General features: G+C 44.0%; 1 protein-coding gene across 4 annotated transcripts in view; it reads left to right on the top strand.

Moving 5' to 3' along the window:
- Positions 1-20,104, top strand: part of LOC140487167 (endothelin-converting enzyme 1-like) — a 329,267-nt gene that overhangs the window by 166,840 nt on the left and 142,323 nt on the right. For 3 of the 4 annotated variants that reach the window (XM_072586786.1, XM_072586787.1, XM_072586788.1), the window contains exon 2: positions 12,308-12,391. In XM_072586786.1, coding sequence (XP_072442887.1) covers positions 12,308-12,391 — 84 coding nt within the window. Of the gene's footprint in view, positions 1-11,760; positions 12,392-20,104 lie in introns of those variants that run through there. The other variant, XM_072586785.1, reaches the window with a different exon arrangement.

Here is a 20,104-nt window from a genome sequence, read left to right as displayed (position 1 = left end):
GTTGTTAGTTAACTATTCTCGGTTATACTTTAAGAAATAAAGTTGTTAATTTTTACTTTAAATAATTCTTGGCCATTCAAAGTTTTACAGATTACTGCACAGGGTAAATATTTTCTGTATTGCTAGTTTTAAATTAAGCAGGAGGGTTTACACTGTGTCATAACAAAATCAACTTCCCAGCTCAGCAAACATACCCACAACCACAACAACCTGCACCCAAGCTACAAATCTTTACACAAACCTTGAACTATGGAGCAATTGAGCAAGACCAATCCTCCTAACCTGCACATCTTTGGACTGTGGGAGGAAACTGGCGAACCCAGAGGACAACCACGCAGACATGAGGAGAATGTGCAAACTCTACACAGTCACCTGAGGCTGGAATTGATCCTGGGTCCATGGCGCTGTGAGGCTGCACAGAGATAGGGCAGATGGGGGGGGGGTGGTTTGCATGGGGTGCTCATCAGAGGGTCGGTGTGGACTCAGTGGGCTGAAAGGCCTGCTATTGTGATGTAGGAGTTCTATGATTCTTTCCTCTGGGCAGATATTTAAATAAACTGCTGCACATCGCACCCAGAATAGCAAATAGAGGTTTGAGTAGAACCCGTAAATGGAAGGGAGTTGCACTGCAGACTCTCACAGCTCTGGTACCACATGCAATGAGACATGGCAGCAGCTTCACCATGCAGTGAGCTAGGCTACGGCCCTGATGTGCTTCACACAGGAGCTGAAACCCTCTCTCAGCTATACACATCAGGAATTTTAATGGCAGTGAGGATGCAATCTCAAATTGCACTGTGATGCACCTCCTATGTTACGAATCAAGTATAATTTTTGAGTAGGTAGGAAATAGTATTTAATTATTGTGGCGTTCCCAGTAAATCAATAGATGGGGTGAAACAAAAGCCACAGAAGGACTCCACACAGCTCACTGTGCTATCAGTAATGTAGACGCATTTTTTAAAAAAGCAAATTACCTGTGTGTGGTACTGACTACACCCCTCCCTGATGATATTAATATTAAAACAGTTGTCTGTTTAGGACAGGGTTTGATCTGTGTGATTTGGTCGCTTTCCATCCAAAGTTAGGCTTTCTATGAGTGATTGCGTTTGCAGTCAAGCTGTCAGGTCTAGTTGTGGTCATTAGCACAGTGGCCGTGTTCAGAGGATGTATCTGGGGTTCTGTCTCTGTATGGAGGAGAAAATGGGACTGTGGGAGGAAACTGGAGCACCCGGAGGAAACCCACACAGACATCGGGAGAACGTGCAAACTCCACAAAGGGGTCACAAAGGTGATTGCAGGGAGAGTCTTCGGAAAAGGAGGTGAGAGAGAGAGAGAAAGATATTGGAGCAAGTGTTATCTCCTGCTTGGGTTAGAAAAGTAGATTCCTTTTCAGGGCCAACCTAAACAGCTCCAGAGTCTATTGAGAGGAAGGTGGTGCCCAGTGGACTTTGTGTTTAGGAGCTGGGCTCTTCCCGGTGGGGACAGGGAAAGGGTCCAGAAAGAAAAGGTGAAAACTGCAGTTGGTACTAAACTATAGATTTACAATAAGCCCCTTGTAAATCTCTGAAACTCTTTTGCTGCCTAATTTAGCAGCTGGATGTCAGTCTGTTAAATAGCCCATTGACAGAAGCTGACTGCGGTGGACTGAAGAAGGGGGCTGGGTGAGTGAATTGTGAAATAGGATAGCTTCTAACTCTCTCGCAGCAAGTCTAGCACATACAATTAGCTTCTATCTTTTGCTTAACTTACAAACATGTTAATTGTATTGATCTCAGTCGATAGGTTTCATTCTAGAATTTGAATTTACTGACTTGATAGATCATAAGCTATGTTTTTGCACCTTTTAGAGATGTACAACATGGAAATAGACCCATTGGTCCAGCTCACCCATTCCAACCAGGCATCCTAATCTGATCTAGTCCCATTTACCAGCACCTGGCCCATATCCCTCTAAACCTTTCCTATTCATATACCCAACCAGATGCCTTTTTAATGTTGCAACTGAACCAGCTTCCCCTGGCAGCTCGTTCCATACACACACCACCTTCTGCATGAAAAAGTGCCCCCCCGAGTCCCTTTTATACTTTCCCCTCTCACCACCTTAAACCTATGCCGTCTAGTTTTGGATCCCCCTATCCTGGGAAAAGACCTTAGCTATTCATCCTATCCATGCTCTTCAAACACACTTTTAAGGAAAATATCTCTGGTTGCTTTCCTCGATATTCATCTCATAAAGTCAGGAAGTATGGGATACAGGGAGATTTGGCTATCTGGATTCATAACTGGTTGGCTGACAGAAGGCAGAGAGTGGTTGTAGATGGAAAGTATTCTGCCTGGAGGACAGTGTTGAGTGGGGTCCCGCAGGGCTCTGTTCTTGGGCCTCTGTTCTTTCTAGTTTTTGTAAATGACTTGGATGAGGATGTTGAAGGTTGGCTTAGTAAATTTGCGGGTGACACAAAGGTTGGAGGTGTCGTTGATAGGATAGAGGGCTACTGCAGCTGTAGCGCAACATAGACAGGATACAGAGCTGGGCTGAGAAATGGCAGATGGAGTTCAAGCTGGATAAAGGCGAAGTGATGCTTTTTGGAAGGTTGAACTTGAATGCTGAATATAGGATTAAAGACAGAATTCTTGGCAGTGTGGAGGAACAGAAGGATCTGGGTGTTCAAGTGCATAGATCCCTCAAAGTTGCAGCCCAAGTGGATAGGGTTTTAAGAAAGCATATGGTGTTTGGCTTTCATTAACAGGGAGATCGGGTTTAAGCGCCGTGAGGTTTTGCTGCAGCTCTACAAGACCCTGGTGAGACCACACTTGGAATATTGTGTCCAGTTCTGGTTGCCCTACTATAGGAAAGATACAGAGGCTTTGGAGAGGGTGCAAAGAAGGTTTACCAGGATGCTGCCTGAACTGAAGGGCTTGCCTTATGAAGAAAGGTAGAATAAGCTCAGACTTTTCTCTCTGGAGAGAAGGAGGAAGAGAGGAGACCTGATCGAGGTGTACAAAATAATGAGAGGAATAGAAAGTCAATAGCCAGAGACTTTTCCCCAGGGCAGGATTGACTGGTACGAAAAGTCATAGTTTGAAGATATTAGGAGGAAGGTATAAAGGAAACATCAGAAGTAGGTTCTTTACGCAGAGAGTTGTGAATGCATGGAATACGTTGCCAGCTGTGATGGTGGAAGCAGAGTCATTGGGGACATTGAAGCGACTGCTGCACATGCACATGGATAGCAGTGAGTTGAGGGGTGCGTAGGTTAAGTTACTATATTTTACGTTAGGATTAAGTCTCGGCACAACATCGTGGGCCAAAGGGCCAGTTCTGTGCTGTACTTTTTTTATATTCTATGATGTGATTTCTTGGAAATATTATTTTGACACATTGTTTTAAAAAAGCATACTTCTGGCCCATAGCAAGAAAAGTCACCTCACAGAGCTGAAAATGTAAAACCCATTTACCTCCATTTTAGAATCAAATGACAATATTTTATAAACATTCATTTATATGTTACCTTTACCTCAGCCCAGCTGCTCGCTGTCAAAAGTTTACAAAATGTGAGTGATTTGCTGTCCAATGGATGTCTTAGTGACTCCTATATTTTGGAGAATACTTCCCGATGGGATGGAGAAAGTGAGGACTGCAGATGCTGGAGATCAGAGCTGAAAATGAGTTGCTGGAAAAGCGCAGCAGGTCAGGCGGCATCAAAGGAACAGGAGAATCGACGTTTCGGGAAGAAGGGCTTACGCCCGAAACGTCGATTCTCCCATTCCCGATGGGATGGGCAGGTTTCATCACATTGTTAACATTGTCTTGTCCAATTTTCAAGATTTGTTTATTTTTAACTTTTACAAAACAGGACCTGAACTGGTTTTTCTTTCTTTTCAAACAGCCAACGCCTATCCAAATCTATTTTCAGAGCTGTCACATTAAGATGAGTCATGCTGAGCTGCAATGTCACTTATTTATTGACGGGGTGTTATCTCTCAAATTGACGGAGACTGCTCAGTCCATCTTAACTCGTTCATTCAGGACAATCCTAAAGTGTGGTTTTCCCCTGCCTCCCCCACTCCATTCTATTTCTCTTTCTTCAATGATTCCAAAAATTAGTTTTCATTATTTATTTATTCCACACTTTGACCAAACTCTGTGTCAAGAAGAAATTCCTGATTAGAGCTCTAAATTCACCCTTTATCATTTTGAGCCCATGGGCTTTGGTCCTACTCCCTCAGTTTAATTCACAGTAATACCCCATGTTTTTCTACACTTGCAGCATCAGTGTATCACAAGGTTGTCAACTCTCAGCTAGCATTTCCTGCACTGAAAATTTCCTCATTTCTCTTGAGCTGATGCTGACATTAGCTCCTATCTGCACCACCTCCAGAGTTTTACAAAGTGGTTCCTGGGTGACCAGAAGTGGAAACTCTGTATTCAAAGTATGTTTTGGTGAGAGCCCTAAGTGGTTTGATCATTATTTCTACTGACCCAAGTAAGCATCACTCTTCCCATTATGTAGTTGCACCTTTCATTAACTTTGTAGATTGCTCCTTCACATTGGGTGGACTTGTACCAAGAAACACCTCTGGGCCACTTTTAGCTTCTCCCATTCACTCCACACGTTCAAATTGCCTTCTTATTTACTTATTATACCTTCAGTCTTCTAATGTCACATCCACTTACTTATCTTGTCCAACTCCATTTGGTCACTTCTGAGACTGACAGTGTGGGGGAGGCAGGTTCACTTGTGTGGTTAGGGTCTGGAATGTACTATCCGACTGTGGGGGAAGCAGGTTCACTCAAGTCTTTGCAAAAAGAATTGGATGATTACCTGGAAAGGAAGCTTCACGTGGAGAAGGTGGGGAATGTGGGACATGATGAGTTGCTCCTATGACAGGCCGGCACAGTCGCAATGGGCTGAATAGCCTCGCCCTGTGCAGTAACCATTCTGTGATTCTCTCCTTGAGCTTTCTGCCATTTCTTTATCTATTCCCAGCCTTTACCCGGATTTGCCAGAGCTTTACATTTATTTAATAGTCTCAGATTTGGAACTTCATCGAGAGCCTTCAAAGACATTGAGGTGTAATACATAACAAGGCTTCCCCAGCTCCAACAGTTGGCACCTTCTGGTCTCTCTAGAGACCTGTGACCTTTGACACATTGAAAATTCTATCTGAATTGTGAGAATAGAGAGAAGGGCTGTCACTAAGTCTTGGTGTGTGGAAAGGCTGCAGGTAGCCAATGGATTGCGTTGCCGTAGGAACAGTGCTAGGTCTCATTCTGGTAGCCTCAGGATCAAAGTACCAAAGGTTCTGGGCCATTGAATTTGGATTGGAGACAAATCTGACCCCAGTGAGGTTTGATTTCACATCACAGAGCTCAACTGTTTCTGAAAATATGTCCCTTACATGAGCATTCTTTTGTGACATCTCCACTGACGAGAGAAATGTTTGCAAACCATTGTGATAGTTGGCCCAATAGAACAGGACATTCTCCCCTTCACTCCATAGCCAGGAACTGTCTATTTCACCTTTTTACCTCCAATCTAGTGTCAGGTTAAGAAACCCTCGAGATCAGACTGGATCTGATCCATGTGGATTTGGTTTTGATGGTCCAATACCTCATGTCCTGTCTGTATTATCCCATAAAGAATGGACAATGAGACAACAGCTGACCTTAACCATCAGCATTATTTGTTGGCGTCTATGGTCTGATTTTATTATGGAGGGTGCGATCATTCCAGCCCAGAGATCGATGGACAGCTGTGACAGAGAACGACCAGGTGTATAAAACCAGAAGGTATGCCAGACCCCAGGGAGGGGCTGACAGTGGCTGGAGAGGGTGGTGGAGTTGGACTTTGGTGGGCAGATAGCATGTGAGTGCAATGATGCCCCTCTCCCACCCTCCTTACTCATCCCTGAATGCATGCCACCCTTCCTTACCATCTTTATATCAGTTAGGCATCAAATCAATGGCCTGCCAGCTTGCCCACACTAGCCCTTGGCATGGGCAGTGTGGATCATCTGCTGGCTTGAAAGGGTTAACCCCGAAGTATTGGAATAGCTCTAATCTATAACTGATCAGCTCCAGTTTGTTGTTGGTTGTTAGCCAGTTCCACCAGAAAAGATCCTATCACAGCGAGATGCCAAACACAGGTGTCTCTTACAGTATCCAGGTCAGTCTGACTCTTGTGGTACAGCAGTAGAGTCTCTACCTCTAGGCCAGGAGGCACAGATTCAAGCCCCACCTGCTCCAGAGATTATAACATCTCTGAGCTGGTTAATTCAAGAATACCAGTGGAACACAGGGACTGGGAGACTGTACCCCATTACTAGCTGTCACATCAGAGGCGCAGGGGAGATGTTTCAGATCTGCTGTGGAACTAATCTTACCTGCAACATTCAGCAATTTGTGAATTGGTGCAAGTTTTGTATTTGAACATTCCAGTCCACGTTTTAGCAAATCACATTACAAGAAGAGTGATTTTCTTTTTCCTTCAAAAATATCCTTACTTCTTAAACATGTGCTGCAGTAATTCAAAATGGACATCACCAAGAATGCACTGAAGTTCAGTTATTCTTGTGCAGCATTTGGCGCTCTGAGGTGCCTCAGTGTAATTTCAACTCCACACAACATTCACAATAAACATTCCATGACAAAGGTACAGCCACTGGATATTTTACAAAGTTTGCAGTCCCTCTGTCTACACTATAGCAGGTGGATCTTAGACAGTGGCCACCTGTTTCTGTTCTGACTCATCTAGACTCATAAGGTTAGCTTGCTCTCTCTCCATGGATGCTGCCTGACCCACTGTGATCTCCAGCACATTTTGTTTTCAGTTCAGATTGCAGCATCTACAGTAATTTGCTCCTCCCTCCCTTTCTACATTACCCCTGCTGCCCCAAGCCTCTGTTTGCTCCACAGCAACACGATCCCAAATCTTGGAATGTGTCCATCCGCTCACAAGAGGTGTCTGTGCTCTGGAAGGCCCGTAGGTTTGATTGAGATTAAAAAGAGCCTTTCACCAGACTATCAGAGCCAGTCTTACTTCAGCTTAACACTGACTAATGGTGAAACTGTGTTGTGTGCCTGATACCTTCTCTTTTCTGTGTGCTGTTCACCAGGCCTGGGTATGGTTATTGAGAACAAGAAACTAAACTTAAGAAGGGTCACTCGGCCTGAAACATTTACTCTATTTTCTCTCTCCACAGACCTGAGTTTCTCCAGTAATTTCTGTTTCAGACTTCCACTGTCCACAGTTCTTTGCTTTGTTTCAACTGAACTGAACATTAGCTTGAAACTTTCACTGCAAACATTTCAAAAGTATTTCTCAATAAAGTGCCTATTAGATGTAAAGACGTGTTGTCTCTGCAAATGTCCAAGCTACGAAACACAGTAATCTGCTCAAAGTTTGGTAGAAGATTTGTTACTCGGGTGCTTGTTGTTGCGATTCTGTTCGCCGAGCTAGGAATTTGTCTTGCAAATGTTTCGTCCCCTATCTAGGTGACATCCTCAGTGCTTGGGAGCCTCTTGTGAAGCGCTTCTGTGCTGTTTTCTCTGGTATTTATAGTGGCCTGTCTCTGCCACTTCCGGTTGTCAGTTTGAGTTGTCCACAGTAGTGGCCGGTATATTGGGTCCAGGTCAATGTGTTTGTTGATAGAGTCTGTGGCTATCAACAAACACATCGACCTGGCCCCAATATACCGGCCACCACAGTGGACAACTCGAACTGACAACCGGAAGCGGCAGAGACAGGCCACTATAAATGGCGGAGGAAACAGCACAGAAGCGCTTCACAGGAGGCTCCCAAGCACTGAGGATGTCACCTAGACAGGGGACGAAACATTTGCAGGACGAAACATTTGCAAGACAAATTCCCAGCTTGGCGAACAGAACCACAACAACAGTAATCTGCTCGAGGTGTTTTTTGTCAGTCTGCTCTCAATATGTGCCTCCAGAGCAGGGGGGACTTGAACCTGGATGTGCTGGCTCAGAGGTAGGGGCACTACCATTGCACCATGAGAGCCCTAGCAATATGCTGAAGTGAAACCTCCAATTAAATCAGCAAATACGATGAACACACCGTATGGGATGGGCAGCACAAAGACTAAACAGAAGTTAAACCATTTAAATCAAGTATTCTCCTCATAAGCCTTCCATTATCAAAGAATTGCAACCTCCTGTGGGTTTCAAAAGCTGCCAATTCTACTGCATGTTCGCAATCTTGAAGGAAGAAACATCTCCCTGAAGAGTCAGCTATAAATCCATAGAGTCACCTCTAACCCATTCAAACTCTCATGAGTGGAGGTCAAGTCTGGTCTCACAGGATAGTGCCTTCATCTGTGGTGTCAGTCCAGTGAACCTTCATTGCAGTCCCTCGAGAATATGCAGATACTGCATATTCTTCCTTTGGTACAGTTTGTGTCTCCTTCCCTATTACAGCAGATATGGTTTTGTCAAGGTGCTGTAGAGTTGCAGCAATAGTCCCTTTATTCTTAGGGATTAGAGGAAAGCATTGACTTTTCAAATTGCTTGTTCCATCTACAGGTTCATTGTCTGGGCATGGGGGGGAGTTTTGGCTCCTCGGCCTTTTTTTCCATTTGTGGAATGTGGACATCACAGTCTTGAGCATGTGCAGTGCCTTGGGATGCAAAAGATGCTACACAAACACAATTATTTCTTGCTCTACCTAGCATGGGGAGTACCAGAGAATAAACTCAGAATTGTGAAGTCTCTATCTAAGCCCACCCCACATCACCTCAAGCCCACTGTACAGGTTTGTATCCTATGCTCTGCTGTGTGAACCCCTAAGTTCCGTTCACAAGTCCAGGAGCTGTCTCCCAAATAGGAAATCACTTCCTGAGCTCCTTCCTTTCTATATCACTTTGCTCTTTCAAGAGTCATCTCAAGTCTCTCTCTTTGACTATAGTGGGTTCCTCCTAACCAGTGCCTTGTGAAGTCTGGGTTGGAAAGACTATTATTCTGAAATCTTCTTTTGCTACTTTTCTAACTTGTTGCTGAACTTCTTATTTCCTTAGTTTTCTCATTTTTTTCCCTCAGAGTTTGTACTTAGGAATCTGTACCCAGGTACTGAAGGTGGAGCTGTAAGTGGTGACTTGTCGACTTTCCACTGTATTCCTGAGTACGTTTGACAATAAAGCTAATTCAAAGTCTAATTGTTCAAGTCTACCAGGACTAGGATGTTTACAATTAAAAGATGCATTGCAAGTGTTAAGCTGTTTTAATATTGAAGTCTATACTTTCTGATGAACAGAAAATTTAGTGCTCAGGTTGCCTGCTTTAAAATAGATGGGTTAATGATCAGGGCCTGTCAATAAAACATAAGAGCAAGATGGTTATGTTGAAACCATATCAAATGCTGATGAGGCAAAGCCAGAGTACTGCATCCAGTACATAATAGGCAGGATATGAATACATTAGAGAGGGGGCAGAGGACATTTTACTCGGATGCTGCCTGTAGGCTGCAAAGTCTGAGATGTGAGGAATAATTGGATAGACTGGGGGTTCTCTTCCTTGAAGCAGTGAATATTGAGAGAGGGCCCAATAGAGGTGTATAAGACTGACTTAAATTGGTCGATTGGATATTAAGGCACTTTTCCCCACTATTAGAGGGATCAGTAACCAGGGGATATAGATGTAATATAAGAGGTAGAAGGCTCAGAGGAGAGTAAGTGAAAAAGATTTCTCCTCAAGATGGTGGCATGAACTCACTGCCTGACAGGATTGACTATTATTCTGAAATCTTCTTTTGCTACTTTTCTAACTTGTTGCTGAACTTCTTATTTCCTTAGTTTTCTCATTTTTTTCCCTCAGAGTTTGTACTTAGGAATCTGTACCCAGATACTGAAGGTGGAGCTGTAAGTGGTGACTTGTTGACTTTCCACTGTATTCCTGAGTACGTTTGACAATAAAGCTAATTCAAAGTCTCACAACACTTAAGCCTTCACCTACATTGCCATAGCCTCTTGGGCAAGAGCTGGGAAATGAGTTTAGTACAGTCAGATCTTTGGTGCAGGCCCAATAGACCAAATGGCTCTGTTCTGTGCTGTAAATGTCAACGAGTCTTGTTAAACCGGCTCCCTTTAATTAGATTAGATTCCCTACAATATGGAAACAGGCCCTTTAGCCCAACAAGTCCACACCAACCTTTCGAAGAGTAACCCATCCAGACCCATTCCCCTACCCTATATTTACCCCTTGATTAATGTACCTAACACTATGGGCAATTTAGCACGGCCAATTCACCTGACCTGCACATCTTTGGATTGTGGGAGGAAACTGGAGGAAACCCACACAGACATGGGGAGAATGTGCAAACTCCACACAGACAGTCACCTCCCCCCCGAGGGTGGGAATCAAACCCCGGTCCCTGGTGTTGTGAGGCAGCAGTGCTAACCACTGTGCCACCGTGCCACCCCGTTAATATAATGTTTACTGTCATCTAGCCCCTTTAATTTACTGGCTGTTTACTGGATCATGTTAGAGCAGTATATTAATCCCATGTGGCTAGTTGTGAACCTTATTGGATGCACCTAACTGGATTTCTGAGCAGTAAAGTATAGGGCAGTGAACATATTGTCTGGCTTTTAGATCTACTCCTACACGTGCGAACCTTTGTGTTTATTTGGTGAAATGGGAAACCAAAAACAGAGCGTGAGTGTTTGGTAAAGCTTGAGTGCAAACACTCCTTTGGTTACTGAATAGTTGGAAATGTGCGTGTAAATAGACACACTTGACTTACTGCGAACAAAATGTGCTTCCTTTTAAGTTTAGGAGCCAAACCTGAATTGGTAAATTAGAGGTAAGTTTGAGACTAATCTATCTCATAATATTGTAGAGGTGTACAATTTCATGGCATTGTTATCTTTCTTTATTGAGCTCCCAGGTAAACAGCAAATACTTGCATTTATATAGCAAAAACTGTGAGCATTACCTTTGTAGTTAGGCACTTTCAAATGGGTAATTGTGATCACAAGCAAAGCACCATAGGCAAAGAGAAGTGGGGTGTCAGTGTCAGACACACCGTTCTCATCCACAAGTTATACCATGGAATCATTTAGGATCGTACAATCCCAACAGTGCAGATAGAGATCATTCGGTCCATTGAGTCTGCACTGACCCTCCAAACAGCATCCCACTCAGACCCAAGGACCAGGACTGAGACCACATTAGTCTGCTGCAGGAGACAGCAGAAACTCATGTTCACAGTGATGGATAACTGCAGGTTACGATCTGAACTGAGAATAAAAGTGTTCAAGGTTTTCAAGTCACCTGAGTCTACCGTCCTCCTTACAAATTACAAGACAGCACACTACCTCAGCCATATTAATAGCCAGTGTGGCAATATCTGTTGAGGGAAATCAGCGTTAATGTTTTGGGTCAAGTGACCCTTCCTAGGAACTTCTGAGCATTTTCTGTTCTTGTTTCTGATTTACAGCATCCACAGTTCCTTCAGTTCTTAAACAGCAAGTGCCCTGGATTCTGCTGCTCCCCCGTGTTGGCACAGTCTGTAAGGGTATGGCATTAATGGGACTATAGGGTGAAAATTCAGTCGGTGAGAGTGCACAGCTACAGCTCTGCACTCAGAGAGGAAGACAGGTCCCTGAAAGGGTTAAGACGGAGTTTTTGATTCACCTGGCCAGCTGTTTGGTGAGTCAGATCTGACAGCGATAACTCCAACCATTCTGAGTGCAGCAGGGAAGTTAAAGCACTTGGGGAATGTAGTAACAAGCTCCTCCCCCTGTCCTACCACTCTAGGGTAACAGCAGCAACGACAACATTTGTAAAGCAACAAAAGACTCTTGACAAACGAGTGAGCTCTTGTGTGCGATTTGTATCAGGACAGGATATTTACTTTCCCAAGTTCTTTGAGAGTTGCCCATGTGGGAATGCAGGAACCAGGAAGTGTCGTTTTTTTTTAAGAAAGCTAACCTTTGTGTTTTAAGCTGGTGTTTTCGATGCTGAGGCACTTTTCGCAAATCACATTGTGAAATACTACAAAAGGAATCTTAAAGTGTTCCTGCTTCGAGAGGTGCATTCGGTCGAATTCGCTGCAGCAGAGGTCAGTCAGTCCCAAAAGGAAAGCGTTAGTAACTTCAGGAAGCTTTTCCTCCCCACCTCAAAGGATTACTTGTGTTCAGGTGTGATGAGGCATACCAACGGTGTTTGAGAAGTGGTTTCTGCAGGTTTTGTGGGGTCACTGTATCCTGACCCAGCACATGGCAGGCCCACAGGGTGACTCTAACAGAGATGGAAACACTCAGAGAGTCTGTTGTCCATTTGGCTCTTCAGATGTCGACCTACAAACGAGCTACCTTTGACGAGGATGACCTGATCGACTCCACTGTTGACGAAGTGTACCCAGAGGGCCACCAGGTAGGACATTGAAAATCTATCCTTTTTTTTTGTCAAAATGCATGTTCTGCCCCACTTTTCAATTGCTGCATCCTTGCTCTTCCCAAACGCTTCCCATTCAGACTGACTTCACTAATGCTTTTTTGCCAAAATGTGTCACCTCTCGTGTACATTGGAAACTTTTAAAGCCCTTTAACATATTTTATTTCAAGCTTCCCTCAAGTTCCTCATTTCTTTGGCTTTTCTATATTCATAGAGTCATACAGTAAGGAAACAGATCCTTCGCTCCAATTAGTCCATGTTCCCAAATTAAACTCTTCGCACTTGCCTGCATTTGGCTCATATCCCACCAAACTTTTCCTATTTGTTTACATATCCAAGTGTCTTTTAAATATTGTAATTGCCGGTGGACTACTCTACTGTTACGTTTATCCCTCTGCATTGCTTCTATTTTGTCCATCCATGTTATCCTTCCCACGCCTGTATAGACCGGGGACACATGGACATCTAGTCAGTACCACAGTGCGTTTTGCTTTAATCAATTCATGTGCTGTTGGGCTTCCCTGGCAAGGTTAGCACTTAATGCCCATTCTCATTTACCCCTGAATGCGTAGTGCTGAGCCACCTTCTTGAATGCAACTGATTGGTTTTGCCCACTTCAGAGGACAGTTAATTGTCAGCCACATTGCTCAGGGTCTGGAGTCACATGTAGACCAGACAAAGATGGGCAGATTTGCCACCTTTTAAGGTATTGGTGAACTGGTTTGCTTCATTGCTGAAGTCAGGATTTATCTAATGAACTCAGTATAAATTCCCCAGCTGCTGTGCTGGGATTTGAACTTGAGTTCCCAGAGCATTAGTTCACACCTCTAGATTACTGATCCAGTGACAATACTCATCTACCAACCCCTGAGAAAAAGAACAGGAAATGACATCACCACAGGAAGTGACATCACCAACCCAAAGAAACCCAAACATATAAATAGAAAGCAGGAATCAGCAGCAGTGCTTCACTAGGAGACCCACTGAAGATGTTACCTAGTAGGGTGACGAAATGTCTGGAAATGAAACTTCCAGCTCGGTGAGCAAACCTCCATTCAGAACCGCAACCTGAGCTACAAATCTTCTCAAACCTCACTCATTCCACTGTGACACCACGCCTTGTAAACTTGACTTTGCAAGACATTTGAGTAGCATTTCCAACTATTGCCACCCCCTGCACTGGTGATTGCATCAACTAGACTGAAGGCATTCTAATGTTGGCCTGGCTAATGACATCACCATCACAGGAAGAAAAATAATAGTTTCAGCAAACCCTCCTCAATCTAGCCAAACTCAGTCAGTGGTCAGCCTGAGGGCAAATCTCAGTATGGCAAACATTCCTTGGCGCGCCAGAGGCTGAGGGATGGCCTTATAGAGGTTTATAAAATCATGTAGATAGGATAAATAGACAAGGTCTTTTCCCCGGGATAGGAGAGTCCAAAATTAGAGGGTATAGTTGAGGGTGAGGGGGAAAGATTTAAAAGGGACATTAAGGGCAACTTTTTCATGCAAATGGTGGTGTATGTATGGAATGAGCTGGCTGAGGAAATGGTGGAAGCTGGGACAATTACAACATTTTAAAAGGCATCTGGATGGGTAATTGAATATGAAGGGTTCAGAGAGATGTGGACCAGATGTGGCAATAGGTTGGGATATCTGGTCGGCATGGGTGAGTTGGACCAAAGGATCTGTTTCTGTGCTGTACATCTCTATGACTGTATGTACAGCTGAGTGCAAACCTGAGAGTTTAGAAGGTAAGGAATCTGCTAAAATGAAGGAAGACGATATTTGCTTACTTTTCTACTCTTCTGTAGGAATTGGTTCTTTCTCTTGCTATTTTGTGATAAGTGATTAAGGCTTGTTCTCCTCTTCAGTTTCATCATTGTATATAAATAGGTGGTACAGGTAATAAATGTGTAATTAACCATATAACTAAAACAGGTGTGTCAAGTCTACAGCGTGTGGGAGTCACTGGATACCATTGTACTCCAGGACAAACACATTGGCAATCAGTGTTTGTGGCACAAGAAACTTTGGCTCAGAGTTGGAGTCGGAAGCCAAGCTATAAAGGGCACCATTTCCAGCAAATGAGGAAAGGGGATTAGTTATCTTGATGTTTTGCACTGGGACAGTTACACCACTTTAGATAGGATCTTCTGATTGGTAAGTGTTCAGGGACAGGCGAGTATGACTGAGAGTGAGCCAGGTAAAGGGACACAGAGGGCAGGAGTACAGGAGCCACAGACTCTGCATTTGGCCAGTCAGTTTGAAGTTCCCGAAGCCTGAGAGTCAAGGTTGCCAGATTAATGAACACGTGACCATGGTGCTGTGGCACAGGGGGATGTTGAAGTGGGAGAGCGGAAAGCAATGTAATAGTAGTTGGGGATGGTATAGTGAGGAGAGTTGGCACTGTTCTCTGCAACAAAGAATGCAAGTCGCATGTCCGGTCCCAGGGTCCAGGACATCTCCTCTGAGCTGGAGCGGGACCTGCATTGGGAAGTGGAGGATCCACTGTCATGGTCCTTATATATACCAATGGCATCGGAAGAACTAGGAAAATGTTAGGGAAAGCATTAAACCAAATGAAAAAGAATGGAATTGAGCAAAAACAATTGTGTGAATGGTCAGGCTAGACCCCCGCAGAGAATAACCAAAAGGTTAATTGGAATGAAGGAATTCGGAGTATAAGGCAAAGCTAGCTAGGAATGTAAAAATAGACAGCAAGAGTTTCTACAGATATTTTGAAAGGAAACAAATAAGTAGAGTGTTAGTGCTCCAGAGAGTGAGAATGGGGAATAAATGAGTAAAATAGTTTGCTCTGGTTGCCAGTAATTTGCCAGTAATTTCAGGAAGAGCTATAAACCAGGGAAGAGGAAGAGAGAGAGGAGTTCAGTATAATGATATTCAGAAGGAAGTGATACTGAGCAAACTGTCAGAGCTGCAGACTGATGAGTTTCTGAATCCAAATAGATCTCATATTAGGTCTTAGGTAGTGGGTACATTAACATAGATTTTCCAGGATTCCCTAGATTCTAGAAAGATTCGATATGATTGGAAAATGGCAAAAATAACACCGTTATTCGAGAAGGGAGGGAGGCAGGAAACAGGAACTTTTAGGCCAGTTAGCATGGTGTATGTCATGGGAAGGTGTTTGAGACAATCTAATAATAGCCAGGCACTTAGGGGAAAAAAAATCAAGGTGTTTGGAAAAAGTCAGCATTGCTTTGTTAAAAGAAAATTACGTTTAAAAATTTACAGTGGTCCATGAAGGAACAACATGCCTTATGGATAAAGAGGAGTCTTTAGGCATATTGTACTTGGATTTCCAGAAAGCATTTGATAATGTGCCACATCAAAGGTTTTGTGGAAAATAAATATTCATGATGTTGTGGGTAGTATATTGGCATGGATTGAAAATTCCAAAACAGAAATTGCTGGAAAAGCTCAGCAGGTCTGGCAGCATCTGTGAAGAGAAATCAGAGTTAATGTTTTAGATCCAGTAATCCTTCCTTAGAACAAATAGAAGATTGCCTGGCTAACAGAAAACAGAGAGGAAGGTTAATTATCAGGTTAGCAGAATGTGACTGGATTCCATTCTGGAGCCTTGATATTTTATAATTTACAACAACTTATTTCAATGGTGGGAGAATACGTGGTGACTAACTCCACAGATGATTCAAAAATAGATAGGAAAGTATGTTGTGAAGAAGTCATAAGGAGTTTCATAGAATCCTTCAGTGTGGAAATAGGCCATGCAGCCTACACCAGCCCTCGGAAGGGCATCCCACCCAGACCCAATCCCATCCCTGTAACCCTGCATTTCCCATGGCTAATCCACCTAGACACAATGGGTCATCTAGCATAGCCAGTCCATCTAACCTGGTAAAAACAATGACTGCAGATGCTGGAAACCAGATTCTGGATTAGTGGTGCTGGAAGAGCACAGCAGTTCAGGCAGCATCCAAGGAACTTTGAAATCGACGTTTCAGGCAAAGGCCCTTCATCAGGATTTCGAAGCTCCTTGGATGCTGCCTGAACTGCTGTGCTCTTCCAGCACCATTAATCCAGAGTCCATCTAACCTGTACATCTTTGGACTGTGGGAGGAAACCGACACAGAAACAGGGAGAATTTGGAAATGCCACACAGACAATTACCCAGGGGTTGAATCGAACCCAGGTCCCTGGCATTGGGCGACAGCAGTGCTAAACACTGAGCTACATGCCACCCAGTTTGCAGAAATACATAGATAAGTCGAATGGGCAAAAATCTGGCAGATGGATTATAATGTGGGAAAAACGAGACTCTTCTTTTACTTTGACAGAAAGAATGTAAAAAACAGAGTATTACTTAAAAGTGGGAAAAAAACTCCAGAATTCTGAAGTCCCAAGGGATCAAGATGTTCTAGTAAATGAGTCAGAAGAAGCCTGCAATCGTATGGGCTAATTGGATTCTCTTCATTAGTACAAGAGAAATTAAACTAGAGAACTTAAAAATGTGCTTCAGTTCTACAGGACTTTGGGCGAGATCACATATCAAATACTGTGTGCAGTGTTGGTCTCCTTATTTAAGGAGGGTGTAAGTGCATTGGGAGTGGTTCAGAAGGCGTTTACCAAATTGAGACCTGCAGTTGTTGGCGGTATGGTGGCTCAGTGGTTAACACTGCTGCCTCATAGCACCAGGGATGTGGGTTCAATTCTACCCTTGGGTGATTGTCTGTGTGGAGTTTGCATGTTCTCCCTGTGTCTGCATTGATTTCCTCCCACAATCCAAAGAAGTGCAGGTTAGGTGGCTTGGCCATGGGAAATGCAGGCTAATAAGGTGGAGGGGTGGGTCTTTGGTATGGACCTGATGGGCTGAATGGCTGGTTTCCACACTGTAGGGATTGTATGAATTAGTGGGTTATCGTAATGAGGATGGAATGAGCAGGCTGGGCTTCCTCCCACTGGAGTTGAGAAGAGAGAATGGAGACCTGATTGAAGTGAATGGTCTTGACAACATGGATGTGAAAAGGTTGTTTCTCCTTGCGCTGGAGTCTATTAATCAATTAATAGCCTATTTTGAAATGAGAGGCTTTAAGACTGAGATGAGGAGAAATCTTTGTTCTGAAATGATTGTGTGAATTTGGAACTTGCTTGTAACTTTTTTCAGACAAGTGAATCAAATCTACTGGGGGATAAGTTGGAAGTCAAAATACAAACAGATCAGCCATGACCTTCCTGACCAGAAGGGCAGGCTCAGGGTTTCATCTGTGTGTACATAACGTTCTCAGTGACTGGATGTGGAACAGGAGATTTTCATCTTGTGGTCATGGTGTTAGGCAGCTGTAGGTTTCAGGTTGCAGAAGGAGATTGATTTCGGTGGTAATGAAGGCAGCCCAGTCATATCATTTGGAAACCAGCTGGCTTGTAATTCCTGGTCTGCTTGCCACAACAAACATGGCAGTAATGTCACCGGCACGATAATCCAGAGGCCCAGGCTATGGGTCATGCATTCAAATCCCACCACCGCCATTGATAGAATTTGAATTCACTTAATAAATCTGGAATTGGAGACTCCCCTCCATAATGATGACTGCGAAAGTATGAGTCATCTTCTATAGCTCTCTGGTTCACTAGGTTTAGTGTAATGTGTTCTTTTACAGGCTAGAGTTTACAATGTGATTTCAGTGGGAACAAGAGATTTAAGTGCTTTCAGTTCACGGCACAAAGTCCAAATGAATCCCCTAACATTTCCTTTCCATTCCCTGGTGAGGGTCCTGCCACAAGGCTTCACGCCTGAATGTTAATGGAAGTTATCCACACCATTTTTTGACGTCAAACCAAATGGTCAGCCATCTTGGTGGCTGCCCTTGTTGGAATCAGAGGCTTGTTAACGCGCAAGGAATCCCTGAAGCTCACACCTTTCATCTTACATTCCCCCCCCCCCCCACCCCCACCATTACTTCCCTCGCAGCACAGTTCCATGGGCACAGGGCCTGAAGGAATGAGGCCGTGCCACGTGACTGACCCTAGACTTTGCGTGTCGACCCACTATGTGGCATCGTAACCGTGCTGAATCCTGTCCTTATCGAGGCTCAAGTTTCCTCCAGCAGGGACCATTGATTAAAGTTCAGGACAGGGAACCTGGACAGGAAGGTGCCTTGGGCAAAGACCGATTGTTTCAGCAGCTTTGCAATGATCCTTAGGTATGGCACAAATCAGGAATTGCTCCTGGGGATGTTCAACTCACCATCCCTTAGCACGAAAACTTTCTGCAGATCATAAAGTACACTTTATAACTTAATAGATTGCACTTTTGTTTTAAGAGGCTGGATTTGAATCAGTGATACCATTAAAACATTCTTTGAACACAAGGTATGTCCCACTGGAGATGGCAAACAAGGGAGATGCTTTTCACCAGACAATATGAAACCTCTGACTATTAGTGACCAGTACGAGAGATGCTGAATTTTCTGTATGGATTCACGTCTTTTGGGAATACAGTATGGCACACATTATAGTGCGATCAAATCTCAAGGCTCTGAGGTAATTTGCTCAAGGAGTGGACACAAGGATAATGTCGAAGGGTTGAGCCAGTTCCATAGCAACATCAGAAAGGAGTAAAATAAATCTAAATTGAAATAAATTGAAATCAATAAAATAAATCCTGGCAGGGCAGGCAGTTGTTGTTGGATTTGAAATGAACTCCGTTGAGTATGGAAGGGCAGTGGAGTGTCTAGTGAAAAGCTGAGCTGCTCCTTCTTGAACCTGCATTGAGATTAACTTCTCTTCATCGGATAAGTGAGGAAGGCCAAGGAGAGGGGAATCCAGGCGTGAGTGAGGCTGGGAATTCAACAGACCTGAAGCTGGGCCTCATACTGGAACAGAGAGATTTGTTGAAAAAGGGTTAATATGGAGGATTTCCAGAAGCATGGACTGTGATGTCATTTGGATTGGCAGACAGAGCAGATTAAAGTCCTCAAGAGGTGAGACCTAACACCTGGTCTCTGTAATAATGTCCATCAGATGACTGGAACCTGGAGCGAGTTGGTAACACACAATGAATTGCATCTTGGTATCGACAACAGGCTCTTCTAGTTAGACCAAGAATGGTTATCCTTTACTGCACTAGACCAAACAGGCCCTGGAGGTTTCTCGGAGAAAGTGAGGACTGCAGATGCTGGAGATCAGAGCTGAAAATGTGTTGCTGGAAAAGCGCAGCAGGTCAGGCAGCATCCAAGGAACAGGAGAATCGACGTTTCAGGCATCAGCCCTTCTTCAGGAATTCCTGAAGAAGGGCTGATGCCTGAAACGTCGATTCTCCTGTTCCTTGGATGCTGCCTGACCTGCTGCGCTTTTCCAGCAACACATTTTCAGCCCTGGCGGTTTCTACACTTGAAGAGGGTGTTCAGTAACTCTGAATGTGAGCAGCAGCTCCTACAAGTGCTGTGAGCTAGCCCTGACTAACAGCAGTGGTCAGCATTAACTGGAGGTCACTCGGTCTATGTCTAGTCACCCCGCTGCAGGAGGGATAACATCATGACCAGACGAGATCTCTGGAAGGGGCGATTGGGCCTTTGGACAGTGTGAAGTGGGAGGTGGAAGGACAGCTGTAGCAGCTGTGGGTGGACAGCGTGTATGGGACTGACTAGAGACTGGACTATGACCTTATGGAGGGAATAGTCCCTCAGAATGCTGTTATGTGAAGATACT

The sequence above is a fragment of the Chiloscyllium punctatum genome, chromosome 16 (assembly GCF_047496795.1).
Source record: "Chiloscyllium punctatum isolate Juve2018m chromosome 16, sChiPun1.3, whole genome shotgun sequence".
Classification (NCBI taxonomy): Eukaryota; Metazoa; Chordata; class Chondrichthyes; order Orectolobiformes; family Hemiscylliidae; genus Chiloscyllium; species Chiloscyllium punctatum.
This window is presented reverse-complemented; position numbering and strand designations above follow the sequence as displayed.